Here is a 16094-nt window from a genome sequence, read left to right on the forward strand (position 1 = left end):
AGTATTATTAGTGTTATTTGGGAAGTAGGTTGGGTAGACTGTCTAATGTTTCAATTTCTTAGCTGATCAGGTCAAGAGATGGCAGAGAGTCAAAGTAAATTCACTGAAATATGCTTTTAAAAATGCTTTCTTAGGGGCAGCTAGATGGTGTAGTAAGCCCTGGCCTTGGAGTCAGGAGGACCTGAGTTCAAATCTGGCCTCAGACACTTGACACTTACTAGATGTGTGACCCCAGGCAAGTCACTTAACCCCGACTGCCTCACGAAAAAGCCAAAAAATAAAAATAAAAATACATTTTTCTTCTTCATCTGGGTTAAGAGTTCCTAGATAATAGTGGGAGAACAATGAATAGGTGTAACAGTAGACCTCTGCTGGAAAGCAACTCTAGCTTAGGGCTGAGGCCATCATGGGTCACTTTGGGGGAGAAAAAAGTTTATTTCTTTTCCAATATGTTTGGGTCCTTTGTCTTTTCACAGGGTCATGAAGGAGAAAATACATTTACTATTGCCCTTCTATCATTTTCTATCAAGGTTCAGTATTACCAAAATGGTCTTTTATTTGGCTAACAAACTGAATCAAGTTTCATGTTTAAAGTAAAACTACTTTCTGTTTGACTGTTGGCTCCTGGATTTTGAGATCAACTACAGATCTTATTTTCCTGCTTAAAGGAAGGTTTTCTAATAGAAATTTTTATTTCACTCTTTGTTTAATCTTAACAAGATACATTTAAACTTAAGTTCATCATGTCATTAACAACCAAAGTTTGTTTCTGGGTGCATTCTGCATGTGTATAAGTGTGTAGTATCACTAGGGCCAATTTTAAATTGGACAAAGATTTACTAAGTGCCTAGAGGGAGCTGCTTACTATGCTGGGCAACTAGGTAGATCCAGAGTTTAGGTAAGATAATTCGCTAGTCAAACAGAGGAATAATACACATACAGGTAATGAAAACCTATACGTATCTGTATTAATATGTAATTAACAGTCATGTAATACATGACTATTAATCAACGAGCATTATTAAGTGCTTATAATGCAGACACCATATCAGTACATCTGAGAAGTGTAAAACAAAGTACATTGAGGCTAATAGGAAAAAATTCTTGGAGGTATTTGTGTTTGGCAAAAATTCAACAGACTGCCTGTAAAGGGAAGACATAGTAGGCAGAGGAAATACAATGTGATCACAGGTATGGAGGTATAAAATTGGGACTGGAATTAGTCTAGTTTGGAGAGAACATAATATATGACAAGGAATAATATGAGCAAGATAAGGCCAGAAAGGTAGGGAGGCAACACATTATGGGAGATCTTGAACCAAGAAATAGAGTTTAAACTTTATTAGGTAGACAGGGAGTCACTGAAGATTTCTGAGCGGAGGTCTGTCATGAGATGAACGAGTGATGAAAACTGGGTGCAGTATCTTACAGGGAAGGTACCTAGGCTGAAGTAAACAAGAAACTCCCTAGGTTAGAATGGGAATCTTTTGAAAGATTTATAATTCATAATTCTGGGGTTTGGTCAATAAGTTCCTAGTATTTCAATACCCTTCCCCTTCTGCTCCCCTCAGAACCCCCAATAACCACCCCACCTTCATCAAGAACTGATATCTTTTTGAAATACTGATTATGTGTTCTGCATGCTTTTCAGTCTTTAGTTCCCATCTATTCAGGTGCATTTTTGCATATTTGATAAATCAGCATCTAAAGAAAGAAAGTGGAAAGCCAAAACTTAGATTCAGACTTTGCCAAAATTATAGCTCAAGTGTCCAAGAAACAAAGAAATCTGAAACAAAGTACCTCTGTTTGTAATATTTAAATCACTGTAGGTGTAACCGTAGGTATGCAGAGTGTCTAGTAGGTGCAAGAATGAGTCTTAGAGGTGGGAACAAACAAAACTATCAAATAAAGAACTTAACTTCTTCTACCTTTTAAAATCTATAAACCTCTACCTGGAAAACATATACAACTGGAGGAAAAGTCCTTAGAAAAAAATTTTTGTTGGATGTAAAGAAGCACTGGACAATTTGAAAACCTTTATCCATTCCCATAATTTCAAATCATAAAAGCATTAATTTGCAAATTTGGTCATATGGAAAGATGATATTTCAATTTTAGCAAAGAAAAGTTTATTTTATGGGAGACAGCATTGTAAAAAGGGAAATATGCTACCCAGGAATTAAGGAACCATCCATTCTGCCAGTGTATCTTCACTGGGTGATCCTGAACAAGTCCCTTCCTCTAACCGGGTCTGAGTTTCTTCTTCCATAAAATATAAGCTTTTGCCCAGATGATGACTGGGGCACCTTCTAATTCTAACATCCTATGGCATGATATTGCCATCTTGTGGCTTTTTTAGAAATCTGAATAAGGTAGCCCATGGTAATATGTCTATAACATGAAATGGGTCCTAGGAAAATTGGCTTTTAGTGCACAGCAATCTCTCATATGCAAAACAATAATATGAGAGAGTGGGACATATGACTGGTATAATGGAAAGAGCACTGGGCCCAGAGTCAGGTTACCAAGTATGGGCCCTAATACCTCCATTTAAATATAGGTATAATCTTGGGCAAATCAACAACAATATTAAAAATGAGCATATGTAGAATGGAATTCCAAAATGTCCTTTGTGAATATAATGGCATGGATTCAATTAAAAGACTAACTATACCAAAACAGAGCAATTTTTAAAAACTTATTTGTTATAGCCATCATGAATGAACACATTCTCCTACATTATCTAACAGAGTTAAAAAAATATTTCAAGCCTGCATAAAGGAGAACATGCTGGGTCTTTTTGACACAGAAAAGACTATGGGAAGAAAGGAAATGCTTTCTTAATTAATAACCAAAATTAACTAATAACCCAAAAAAATCCCTAAAGGGAAAGGAGGAAGAATCAAAAAAAGGCAATCAGGGGTAAGGGGAAGAGAGCCAATGGGAACAGGGCCATCTTAAATAGCTTAAGAAAACTATTAAAAACCTGTAAAAAAAAAAAGTTGGAATATTCAATATCTAGTTAAATGCATAGTAGAAAACCTGAACATCATGTAATTAATTAAAAATAATAAAAAAGAAACATGCATAATGGAATCCATATAACAAAAGTGTAACAAATTCTTGATGCCTTTAATCAGCAATTAAAAGCAAAAGTCAAAATGTTAATACAATATAAGGAGTCAAAGTGTGCAAGGAACAAAATAAACATTCAATGTCAATCAAAAAGTTCACTAAAGAGGCCCGAGAAACAAAGATTAAAGGAGAAAGGAGGAAAAATGTGGAAAATTTCTGGTTATTTATATGACTGCAAGAAATCTAACACAATGAAAAAATAAGCTGGATCAAAGGTGAAATAGAAAGCTTACATACCATTAATACAATGAACAACAAAATGGCTATATCCAGGGAAGTGAATGAAATTCCAGCTTCTCTGAAAAACTGAAAAGTAGTAGGTCTGGAGAAGATCCATAATTATTGATTCAAACACTTCCAGTGGCATGACTAGCAACAAACTTCCTCTCTGATGCAAGTCTGACTCCTCCTTACTTAACAACAAGAATCACATAACTCTTTCCAAAAAATGGGAACTCCAATGATGCCTCTGAACAATGATGTGCTTACATACTTTCATAGCTTTTACTGCTGTGCCACGACTTCTATCACTAAAAATAAATCTATAAAAACTTAAAAAAATAATATATTGGCTAAAGAGCAAAAAACCCCAGGAGTATGAAAAGCAGCCAAACAGGAAAGTTTCAAAGATGAGTAGATTTGGCAGAAAAGATGAGTTCAATTTTGGCCATGCTGAATTTGAGATGTCCCTTGGACAATCCACTTAAAAATGTCCACCAGGCAACTGGTGATGCAGGATTGAAGCTCGGGGTAGACAGTAGGGCAATATACAGATTTATGTGTCACCTACATAGAAAAGATAATTAAACCTATAGTAAATTAACGAGAGAAAAGTAATATTAATAATAATGGCTATTCTTTATATAGCACTTTAAGGTTTATGAAGCACTTTACATATTATCTCATTTGATCCTCACAACAACCTTGTGATAGAAGTGTAATTAATATCTGTTTCATATATTAGGAAACTAAGCCTGAATGAGGTTAAGTGACTTTCCCAGGGCCACACAGCTAGTAAGTGTCTGAGGAAGGATCTGAGTCTTCCTGACTCCAAGTCTAGTGCTCTCTCCACCAACGAATGTTCATAATAAAAAAGAGTTTGAAAATTTTTAAGAATGAATCCAGAAGTGAAGAGACCATTTGCATCTCAAATACCCCAAACAACATAAATGGAAGAGGAATTGATATCTGGAACAGAGTGACAACAGAAAGCACAGTAAGAGATTTCTGACTAAGTGTACACAAGAAGACAGGGATAAAGGTGAACATCCGAAGGAGGCATCCGTGAAAAGGTGGACAAGGACATTATGGACAGAACTGGGCAATGCCCTGCATACAGGTGAATGCTTCGTGTGTGGGACTACATTACAATAAGGGACAGTATATGAAGGGGGGGTAGGAGGAAGACACAGAGGAGTGAGTTAAGAACCAGAGTCAAATCCAGGGTCAACTGCAAGACAGAGGTGACCTCTGTGGTTTCAGGCTACAGGGGAGTAGGTGAGAAGGAAGGGGAAAAGATTGAAAATGAGAGGAAGAGTCGGAGGCTTTACTGTGGAGGTGAATGTACCTATATGAAGGGAGATGAAGACTTTACCCTAGATAAGATGTAGGGGTTTTGGAGCCTGAAAAATCTATTTATCTTGGAAGGGAGTTAGAACCCCTGGGGGCAACTGGCACTTGGAGGAATAGGAGATCACAGACCCAAGGAGGAAATTTCTTTGCAAATGTAGACAAAATAAGGTCAACGAGAGAGTATAGATACACGGAGGTAGGTGCCTCACCATCGGGCAATGTCCTCTCTGTCACTTCCATTAACTGTCATTATTCTGACAGTGAGGCACAATAGGAAAGGGGCATCCACAAAGTAAGCTCTACTAGGCAATGACAGAAATCACCTAGAAGGCAGAGCTTTGATGCATACCTTGTGAGCTTTCATTTTATGAAGAATACAGAGAAAGGAGAAAGACCAGATGATTATAGGGGCCATGAATCAGACAATGAGGGTCTAGAATAAACAGAAAGAGAAGACAGAAAATAAAGAGAGTGAAAGCAATCCTTTTTCAAAAGGGACACAAAAATTGAAATTTAAAAAAATAATAAATAAGACTAGCCGAAGGGCAGGAGAAGAAGGGGAAATCTACTTGGCTCAGAAGAAAAATGAGGGGAGAGAAAGATATAGAAATATGGGCAGTGGAAGGCACAGTGGATAGAGTGCCAGGCCTGTATTCAGGAAGACTCATCTTCCTGAGTTCAAATCTGGCCTCAGACACTTATTATTAGCTATGTGACCCTGGGCAAGTCACTTAATTCTATTTGCCTCAGTTTCCTCATGTGTAAAATAAACTGGAGAAGGAAATGGCAAACCACTCCAGTATGTTGACAAGAAAACACCAAATGGGATCCCAAAGAGTCAGACATCACTGAAAATGACTCAACAACAACAAAAGAAACATATAATCAAATAAAAGCAGGAAACAGAAACTAATAACCAAAAAAAATCCCTAAAGGGAAAGGAGGAAGAATCAAAAAAAGGGAATCAGGGGTAAGGGGAAGAGAGCCAATGGGAACAGGGCCATCTTAAAAAAAAAAAGATTAAAGTAACTGAAGGAACATAATAACTGCATTTATAGCAAAAGGGGGGAAAATCGCAATTTGGGAAAAAAAACAATTTTAGAGACAGATGGAGGAAAACATAAAGCTAACTCTTATAACTTTAAATGTGAATGGACTAAACAATCCAATAAGATAAAAAGGAGTGACAAGATTGGACAAGAAAACAAAACCCTACAATCTGTTGCTTACAAGAAACACATTTAAAAAACAAAGGCATACACAAACTAAAACTGAAAAAAATTTACTATACATTAAGTGAATCAAAAAAAGCTGGAGTTGTCATCATACTATCAGACAAAGCAAAAACAAATATTAAAAAACTAAAAAGGGATAACAAGGAAATTATATTATAATGAAAGGAACCATAGAAAATAAACCAATATCAGTAACAAACTTAGATGCTCCAAATGCCTTAGCTTCCAAATTTATAAACGAAACATCTGAACCTCAAGAAGACATAGACAGTATTACAATAATTACAGGAGACTCTTGATATCCCTCTTTCAGTTTTGGGTAAGTCTAACAGAAAGATAAACAAAATGGAAAATATGGAACTGAACAAATTTCAGGAGAAACTGGAGTTAAAAGACTTGTGGCATCATCTAAATGAGACAGCAAAAGAACATACATATTTTTCTGCACCACATGGACCTTTTAAAAAAACTGACTATGTACTAGGGCACAGATATTTTGCAAGTAAATGTAAAAAGGCAGAAATGATCAATACATTCTTTACAGACCATAATGCAGTAAGAATAGAAACTGATTCAGAGACCACAAACAAAAGACACAGACCCAAATGAAGACTTAACAATGCAATCTTAAATAATGAGTGGGCCAAAGAACAAAGCACAGAAATAATTGATAACTACGTAAAAATTATAATGATGAAACATATCACAATTTTCTGGGGTGTAGCTAAAGCAGTCCTCAGGGATAAAATCATATCCTCACAATTGTACATAAATAAAATAGAAAAAGAAAAGATTAATGAACTGAATATGCATATAAAAATACAGATTCAACAAATAAACCTAAAATAAGTGCAAAAGAAACTGGAAACAAAACACCCCATGGAAATGATAAATAAAGCTAAAAGGTGTTTTTTTGAAAAGATGAATAAACCCTTTACTAATCTGCTAAAAAGAAGAGAGCAGAAAATCAAATCAATAAAAGTAGCAAATGAGCAAGGGGAAATTACAGCAAAACCAGAAGAAATAAAACAAATAATCAGAACATATTATGTATAGTTAATATGCTAACTAAATTGAGAACATCAAAGAAATAAAGGAGTATCTTCAAAAATACATATACTCAAACTATCAGAAAACCAGATAGAGATCTTAGATAACCCAATCTCAGAAAAAGAAGTAGAACTAGTTATAAAGGTACTACCATGGGGAGTGGGGGGTGGGGAGGGGACCCTAGATCTGCAGGATTAAAAGGAGAATTCTATCAGACTTTTAAAGCACAGTTAGTACCACATACTTCAAAAATTAAAAAAGAAAAAACCCTACCAGAATCCTTTTATGAGACAAATATAGTCCTGACACCTAAACCAGGGAAAGATAAAACATAAACAGAAAACTATAGACCAATATCATTAATAAACATTGACTCAAAATTTTTAAACAAAATCCTATCTAACAGATTACAGTGATTTATCCAAGAAATCATTCATTATGACCAAGTGGAATTTATACCAAAGTTGTAAGAAGCAATAATACAAAGGGAAATCCCATTCCAAATAACTATAAAATGCATAAAATATCTAGAGATCAGCCTCCTAGAGCATACAAAAGTCTTGTACAGATTCAATTACAAAGTACTCCTTAAAGAATTAAAGAGCAACCTAAATAGCTGGAGGAATATTCAGTGCTCATGGCTAGGCCACATCAATATAATAAAAATGTTAATACTACCAAAATTAATTTATACTTTTAATGCTATACAGGTTTGCAGGCTGGACCTGCCTCAAACTGTCACAATGTTCACTGTTGTAGAGAAGACAGGAGTGAGCACACTCTTTCATGTTTTGGTACCACAAAAAGACTTAGTTTTATCAAAACAAATCAGAATACTCTTACTCCATGTGCTGGGAATGCTTCATTGAAGATGGCACTGACAATTAAAATGGGCAAACCATGAGTATGGATGAAATGGACTGAAGCTATAAATACATACATTATGCACCAATGCTAGATCATAAAAAAACAAATCTCATCAGTTACAGGCTAGATACTAACACTGCTTTCTGTCAACGACACTCTCAGTTCCAAGTCACAAAACATACTGCTTTAGGACAATCATTAAGAAAGAATATCATCCCTAAACCTAGATCAAATAAAAAAAATATGAAATTGATGGGCTACTAAAATCTAAAAGAGGAAAAAATTGAAGACGCTAAAGATGTTGAAAACTTTTACTTAATGCAAATTCTAGAAATTATACCTAATAATGAAAAAGATGACAAAAAACCCCACTAAAGTCTCAAATTATTTTGAAAGGGAAATGACCATACTTAAATTCAAAAAAGCTTTTTTTGGGGGGAAAGCATGAATCCAACTATCAGACCAATTTATATCAAAACAGAGTAATTAAAAAAAGTTAGCATATATTATAACCATCAAGCATTCTCCTGCAGAATTTGATATAAAGTATAAAAATATTTCAGGACCTGCACAGCAACAGATGTAGCAGTTGTTGCCACAGTAAAAACCACAGAAGGGAAAGGTGGAGCTAATGAGCTACAGATCAAACACCATGGTAGAAAAAGCAATTTGAGGAAAGTATTTAAAATCTACAGAAAGGTGATGGAAGATGCCATCAACAGCTAGAAATAGTCACAAAAAACCTAAACCCCTTGTGAACAAACTCAAAGCAACATGAGGAAAGGAAACTGGCGTACATTAGTACATCAGAAATTCTAGATTCCTTTAATGAGCCATTGAAAGCCAAAGTCAAAGGCTAGGGCAGCATAAGCAGTCAAAGCAGCATAAAGAATAAACATTTCAACATTAATCAAAAACTTTACCCCAGAGGTTTGAAAAACAATGAAATTAAAGGCAACACAGACCCCCTTAAGGAGGATGTGGAAAATTTCTGGTCATCTATATAACTGAAGAACCCAATATAATAAAAATGCAAGTTGACTTAAGACAGAGAAAGCTTGTACCATATTACTGAAATGAATTGACAAAACAGTCATGTCAAGGGAGGTCTAATCTCAAGGCAAATTTGGAAATCAGCCAAGTAAGTTTTGGCTCAAATACTTTGCAGTGCTGTCTGAATTACTAGCAAGGCCTCTTTATCAGCTTCCTTTCAGATGTAAGCCCAATCCCATTTTTTTTAACAGAAGGAATTATATATTAGTAACTAAAATTATATATTATCACCCATTACCAAAAGATGAGAATACCAGTGATCTCCTGAAATATAGGTGATTTATGTGTTTATGCACTTTATATAAAGCATTCAGTTTGTAGAATGAAAAAAAAAATCTACAGGTACCCACAAGAAAATAATACATTGTCTAAGACACAAAAAAAGTGTGCCAAATAGTCCCAGGGGTATAAAGAGCAACTTACTTCTTTTGTAATTAATGAATAAGCTGTCACAAAGTCCCATAACATATGGTACATAACCTAACACTGTAATAGTAAAGGCTATTAAACAGGTACCTGCTACTAGAGTCTTTAAAATGTATTTATTGCTTATGAAATTATTAAAATCTAAGAGTAGAATTAAAAGGTCCCAATGCCATGAGCAAGACCCTCATGAACTTAAACATATGTCAACAATGAGTAATGGGGATTTGTTTGTGGAAAAGGAAGGATTTATGACAGCAATTCAGGACTGGGTCATTACAACTAGAAATTATAAAAGGAGCTCATTATTTATAATGAGTCCAGACTTAGTGATCAACATACATTATTCAATGAAGCAGCAAAAATTACACAACAGGTCAGTTTAGGCTACAAAAAGTTAGCATATACTAAGTACCTAATAAGACATGACCAGGGGACTAGAATTAGACATTAAAAACTTGCTTTTTTTCATGGACTGACAAATGACTAGTCTGTAAACTACACACAGAGACCAAAATATTCTTGAGAACTTGAACAATAAACTGTGCTAGAACAGGACCATGATTACAATCCAAACTGCTGCCCAAAAAGACATGAAAAAAATTATATTAACTAATTCATAGTGAAGTAAGCAAAAACAGAAGAACAATGTATACTATAACAATATTTTTAAAATGAACAATTTTGAGGAGTTTTATAAACCAATGATGAATAAAATGGGTAGACCAGGAGAACAATTTACATAACAGTAACCCTGTAAAAACAACTTTGAAAACTGTCAAAATTATGATCAATATAATGACCATTCATGATTCCAGAGGACCAATGATGAAAGATGTAATCATTACAGAGAGGTGATGAATTTAGGGTACAGAATAAAATATTCATAACTAATAAAATGATAGGAAATCCTTAGGATTTCTGGATTTCAGATTCAGTTATGAATATATGATATAAACATTCACTCCCCAAGCACTGTAATGTTATTATACTCTGAAAATTTTATATTCAATATAGTAAATTTTAAAATGTTACCCTTTAAAGTAGAAGCTAGTGTACCTTTCCACCAATCTATGTCCAGCTGCCATCTCCCACAACTTCGGGGTGTTAAAAACATCCCTTTAAGGGAGATTTTTCCTTGTTACCTGTCTTATCAAAGGACAGCTCATCACCCATCATTTCTGCTACCAAGAATCAAATCAGCTTCCTAAGGTAAGTATTTATTCTTTGCTTTTTTCTTATAGGAATAACAACCCTGCCCTTACTGCCCACTTCTTCCTTTAGGCTCAATCGACATCAAAATTTCCAAGAAGGCAGAAGATACTAGTATGACAAAGTTTAAAATAACTTCACAGCAGCAAAGTGAATGACTTTTTGCTACTGTAATAAAAAGTCAATATAAAAGTTATTTTGTAGTGTTACCCAAACACTATAAGTTTTTTTTAGTAAGTTCTCTTTATTATTGATATATTATTTGAATATTTTCTCATTTATTGTTCTACACAACTATTCCTGTAAATGGCAAATTTCCCATAAAATACACATGAGGTGTGAATAGTTAGTATATATACTTCCTGAACCAATTTTTTTTTCCAATTGGTGAAAGTTAAGGCATTTGTGAAGATCATAAGATTTAGAACTGGAAATTACCTTAGAACTGATTGAGTTCAACCCTCTTAACCCATTTTACATATGAAGAAACTGAGGTTCAGGGAGGTCAAGGTCATATGGATAGATTCAATTTAACTCCAAACCTGCTGCTTTGTCAATAATAATAACAGCTTGCATTCACATAGTGCTTTAAGATTTGCCAAGAGCTTTATACTGAAACAGCTACCTTGGAACACAAACCTGGGCTCTAATTCTCTTTACAAGTCATCAAGCTTTAGGACGACGAGATAAGTTAGATTATGTTTTACTTAACAGAAAGACTTCTTTTACAAAATAATAATAGTAATAATGATACAATTGAAATTCGCAAAGAAAACTAAGAATCCATTGAGAGCAGGAATTGCCCCTAAGACATCCCTGACCAATTATTTCATGATTTCTATTTGAAGATTCCCAGAGATGAGAATCACATTTCACTTCTAGACAATTCAATCAAAAAATTTTCCTTTAAATCCAGTTAAAATCTGCCTCACTGCAACTTCCATAGATTATATCTTGTTCCACCTTCTAAAGACAAGCAAAGTAAGTTTATTTCATCCTTCCACAGGACAACCCTTCAAAGACTTGAATTCACCTGTTCTTTCCCCCTTCCCCCAATTTTCTCACTCTTAATTTAAGCTAAACATTCCCAGTTCTTTCAACTTATCCCTGTATAACAAAATTTTAAGTCCTCTCACCATCCTGGTTTACCCTCCTCATCAAACCATTCCATAGGAAAAGGACTTTTAAAAATATCCTTGTGATCATGCTCAATTGTAGTGATATTTCTGTATAGGAAATTATTTGTCAGGAGCAACTATCACGTAAAAGTAAAATTCAATGCAATTGAGTAGAGGAAGGAAGTACTCTCTCCCATCAAATTACCAAATTAAATTACTATTTCAATACAGAATTACCTGAAAAAATGCATAAACATTTCAAGTTAATTTTTTATTTCTGTCAATAGTGAGGAAAACCTCAAATGGATACTTACGATAAATCCTTGAAGTCTGGAAAGACATACATGTGCCTGAAGCTGTCAATGGCTATTACTGGGCAATCTGCTGGTGTTTTCTGTATATGCAGAAGTGGGTGTCTAAATTTATCACAATCAGCATGTAAAAAGTTTATTGTACCTTAGAAAGAAAGAGTATTTAGAGAAGATTAGAATTATTTGGCTTTACATTCCTAAAATGTTAACAGTAACATGCTAGTTCAAATATAAGTCACCTGTCTAAAATGAGAGCCCTTTGAAAGAAAAAAACAGAGGTATACTATGAAAAACAATTGCACAAAATTACCCAAAACCACATATGTATATTGAGTGAAAACTGGGTTCTAAGTGAGGGGGGAATGTGTGGGGACTATAGGGTTGGTCAAGAGCTGCCCTAGTGTCTTACAGTAGAAATGGCAAACAGGCACTCTCAACAATTTCACAGGCACATTTGAGAGGTCAAAGGAAAAGCTGAGTATTGTCAGTGGGTACCACAGCCTCTCATCAAGGAAATCAAGTAAAACATGATACAATAGCCTATATTTTTGGGTTTTGTATATGCCAGATTTGGGGGAAAGTGTGTGGTGTAATGGATAGAACATTGGACTCCAGATCAGGAAGAACTGATTTTGAATCCTGCCTCAGATACTTAGCTATGTAACCCTGGGCAAATCAGTTAACCTCTGACTACTTACTTCAGTTTCTTCATCATTAAAATAGGGACAGTAATGACATCTACCTACCAGAGTTGTTGTGAGGATAAAATGAGATAATATATGTAAAATGTTTTGCAAACCTGCAAGCATTAAATAAAAGTTTGCTGTTATTATATATTTGGACCAATACTATATTTGAAAAAAAAAACACTGAAATATAAAAGCAATATACTTGAGTTATTTAAAGTAATCTAGGAATTATAAAAACTAAAAATTGTAGCTATTTTCCAATGTACCACTTGAAGCAGCAAATATTTTACTTAGAGATTTTTAAGAGTGAAATTTCTATTTTATCAAAATGACATCATACCTTAAGAGATTATAATTTGAAGGTTACAATTCATGTCTAATTTTCTAACATTAAATTACCTAACTGTCCTAAGGACACAGTCCAAATGTCATAGACTAGCCAATGATACCATGACCAACTTTTACTTATCTACATGGGGAACATCAACATCCAATCAAAAATTTTCTCTATTCTATTCCACTTGATAGTCAATTCAACTCAATTTATTAGGCAACTACTATGTATATAGCACTGTGTCATGTTCTTAGTTCACTTTGTCTCTATATTTTTCTTTTCTTTTTTTTTTAAGGCAATTGGGGTTAAGTGACTTGCCCAGAGTCACACAGCTAGTGAGTGTTATGTGTCTGAGGCTGGATTTGAACTCAGGTTCCCCTGAATCCAGGGTTGGTGCTCTATCCACTGCGCCACCTAGCTGCCCCGTGTCTCTTTATTTTTCTAACTACAGACTTCTTGATACTCTGAGAATTCCACAACAACTTGATAACCTCTTTTTGTGTAAAAAATATATTCTATTTGCTGATCAGACAGTTCTTGGTTATAAGATTGGGGAACTTTAGTAAAAAACAAGGAACTAAAAAAGGGGTCATTTGAGGGCTAGAGGAAGTGTCTAAATTTATCACTTTCCCTCCCAAGTTTCCTGCTTCTCTCAGCTATGACATACTAATGACTGGAAGCTAAAGTCAAAGTTATCTGTGTAATGGATAGATCTAATCATGGCACTCCCCTGCTTAATATTCTTCAGTGGGCCTAAAACCCCTTACCTATTACATAAATACAAACTTATTAGCCTGGCATCAAGAGGCCTACACATCTGCCTCCAAATCATCTTACCAGCCTTAATTCAGTGGGAGGGAGTAACACTTATCCCATCACATATTCTATGCTCCATCCAAACTAGACTATACAATTCTCTCAATCTCCTCTAGCCTTTTCCTGCCTTCATCCTTTGGTGAAGGATGTCCCTCATGGCTAGAACTGGACCCCACCCCAAACCCATAAACACTCTTTCTCTCCTTTGAAGCCCAGCTCAAATTTCACTTTTTTTCATAATTCCCCCTGCCATAACTGATCCTTCTCTTCTTTGGCTTTCTCAAACCATTTCAGCCCTCCTTTTCACTTCATCATTTTATAAACTGTATAATAGTTATTTGTGTACATCTTCTCCCTTAAGGGAAAAGGCTACACTGTTTTTCATCTTCGTATGCCTCGTACCTAGTACAGAGCCTTTCACATAACAGATACTTAAATAAAAGTTTGTTGAGTTGAATTGAATTGTCAAGAGAATCACTGTTTTTTATTTCTTCTGCTAATGTCCCCCTCTATTTTCATGCTAAATTATGACTTGGCTATATCTCTAAAATTATTCACTAGATTTTCACATGTAGGTTCCATACCAAATATCTTTAAGCATATTTGAAAAGAATAGCAAAGATAAAAGAGAAACCTTAGTTAATCTACCTTTTTCACTTATTAACTGCCGGGCTACTTCGTTTTGGAAAACATCTAAACTCACTGTATCCTCTTTCATGTGGAAAAGTATGAGAAAAGGCAGTCCTTCTTCTGTCAATTCCTGTATAGAGAAAGTATTAAATGAGAATTGTTATACATTTTCATTTAGTTCTAGTTATATTCTAAAATACAGCAAAATATAACTTTAAAAAAGAAAACCAACAATAGTAGCATGCAACAATACAAAAAATATCCCATGGAAAACAGTCTAAATAGAAATATTTATAGCACTGCTCTTAAAACAAGAAGGGCCTAAGTATAAGCAAAGCAAGGTCAGCAACTATTAGTCTCAGAGAGCTGTCTGTGGCACTAAAAGGTAAAGTGATTTCCCCAAGGTCACACAGCCAATTGTGTCAGAGGTAGGGAAACCCATCCCTGGGTGAATCCAGGTTTTCCTGATTCCTGGGTCAACTTTCTATCTATTAGAGAATTCTTTCTTTTTCTCTCTCTCTCTCTGTCTCTGTCTCTCTCTCCCCTCCCCTTTTTGTTAGGGAGAAAACATCAACTGGCTGCATTTGTTTACTGGTCCTTCTCTGGGATAGGGGAACAGTGTCTTATATGCTGGTACTAGTTTCCTTGTCTCAAAAAGAGCTACCTGGAGAGGCCTCTCTATTACATAACTGAATCCAGTCCTAGAGGGCCAGAGAAACCAACCACTGTGGGTCAGTTTACACAGGAAAGGAGGAAAGTATGGTAAGACAGTAATATGGCTTCACAGAATTCTGGTGGATTTATATTAAAAATAGATGTGTACAAAAGATGGAAGCAAGGGTACTGGTACTTAACCAAGGGCAAATACAAAACAATACCACGTATCTATAAAAACAGCATCACGAAGACTAAAACCCAAAAATGAGCCTAGTGTTACGAAAAGTGTCAAAATTAATAAAATGAACTTTGAAATCTATTTGCCAAATACGAAAAGAATAAAGGAAGGAATAAGCCTAATGGTTAAGCAGATGGTATTGTGTTAATGGACAGCAAAAAAAATGAAGCTGCTCAGCTGCCATTTTGGTTCTAACTTCTCTGTCAAAGGGAATGATCTTCAGACTAGAATGGGTAGAACAAACATGATTAAACGTAAACTAGAGCCAAAGACTGGTAAGGAGACAGGGAGAAAATACTTAGCAACTATAAATAAGTTCAAACCTCTTGATGTAGAAAAATTAAGCTGCAGGATGCTCAAAGAACTTAAAGATGTGATATGTAGACCACCTGGGATAATCTATGAACTATAGCTGAGAATGGGAAGGGTGTGCTATAAGACTGAGAATAGTGCAGGATAGGGTTCTGATTCCAACAAATTTTCCTTAACTCTTCTTTTTAAGGGGAAAGAAGGTAGATTTTGCCAACTATAGCTAAGCAAATTTAAAGTCAAACTCAGGTTAAATTCTAGAAATACTGAACAGATGGCTTGTAAGCACATAAGAAGATAAGTGAAGATCACCAAGAGTCTAGAATTCACCAAAAATAAGTTATGCCACACCAACATTATTCTTCATTGTAATACATTTACTGTATTGGTAACAGTCTGAATTAAATTGAATGCCACAAATGTTCCCTGTCTAGATTTCAGAAAG

General features: G+C 35.0%; 1 protein-coding gene across 1 annotated transcript in view; it reads right to left on the reverse strand.

Annotated features, from left to right (window-relative positions):
* Positions 1-16094, reverse strand: part of LOC114025751 (endoplasmic reticulum resident protein 44) — a 119039-nt gene that overhangs the window by 13924 nt on the left and 89021 nt on the right. The window contains exons 9-10 of the mRNA XM_027839241.1: positions 14464-14575; positions 11980-12121 (exon numbers count right to left, since the gene is read on the reverse strand). Coding sequence (XP_027695042.1) covers positions 11980-12121; positions 14464-14575 — 254 coding nt within the window. The remainder of the gene's footprint in view (positions 1-11979; positions 12122-14463; positions 14576-16094) is intronic.

Source organism: Vombatus ursinus, unplaced genomic scaffold, assembly GCF_900497805.2.
Source record: "Vombatus ursinus unplaced genomic scaffold, bare-nosed wombat genome assembly UNPS02014832.1, whole genome shotgun sequence".
Taxonomy (NCBI): Eukaryota; Metazoa; Chordata; class Mammalia; order Diprotodontia; family Vombatidae; genus Vombatus; species Vombatus ursinus.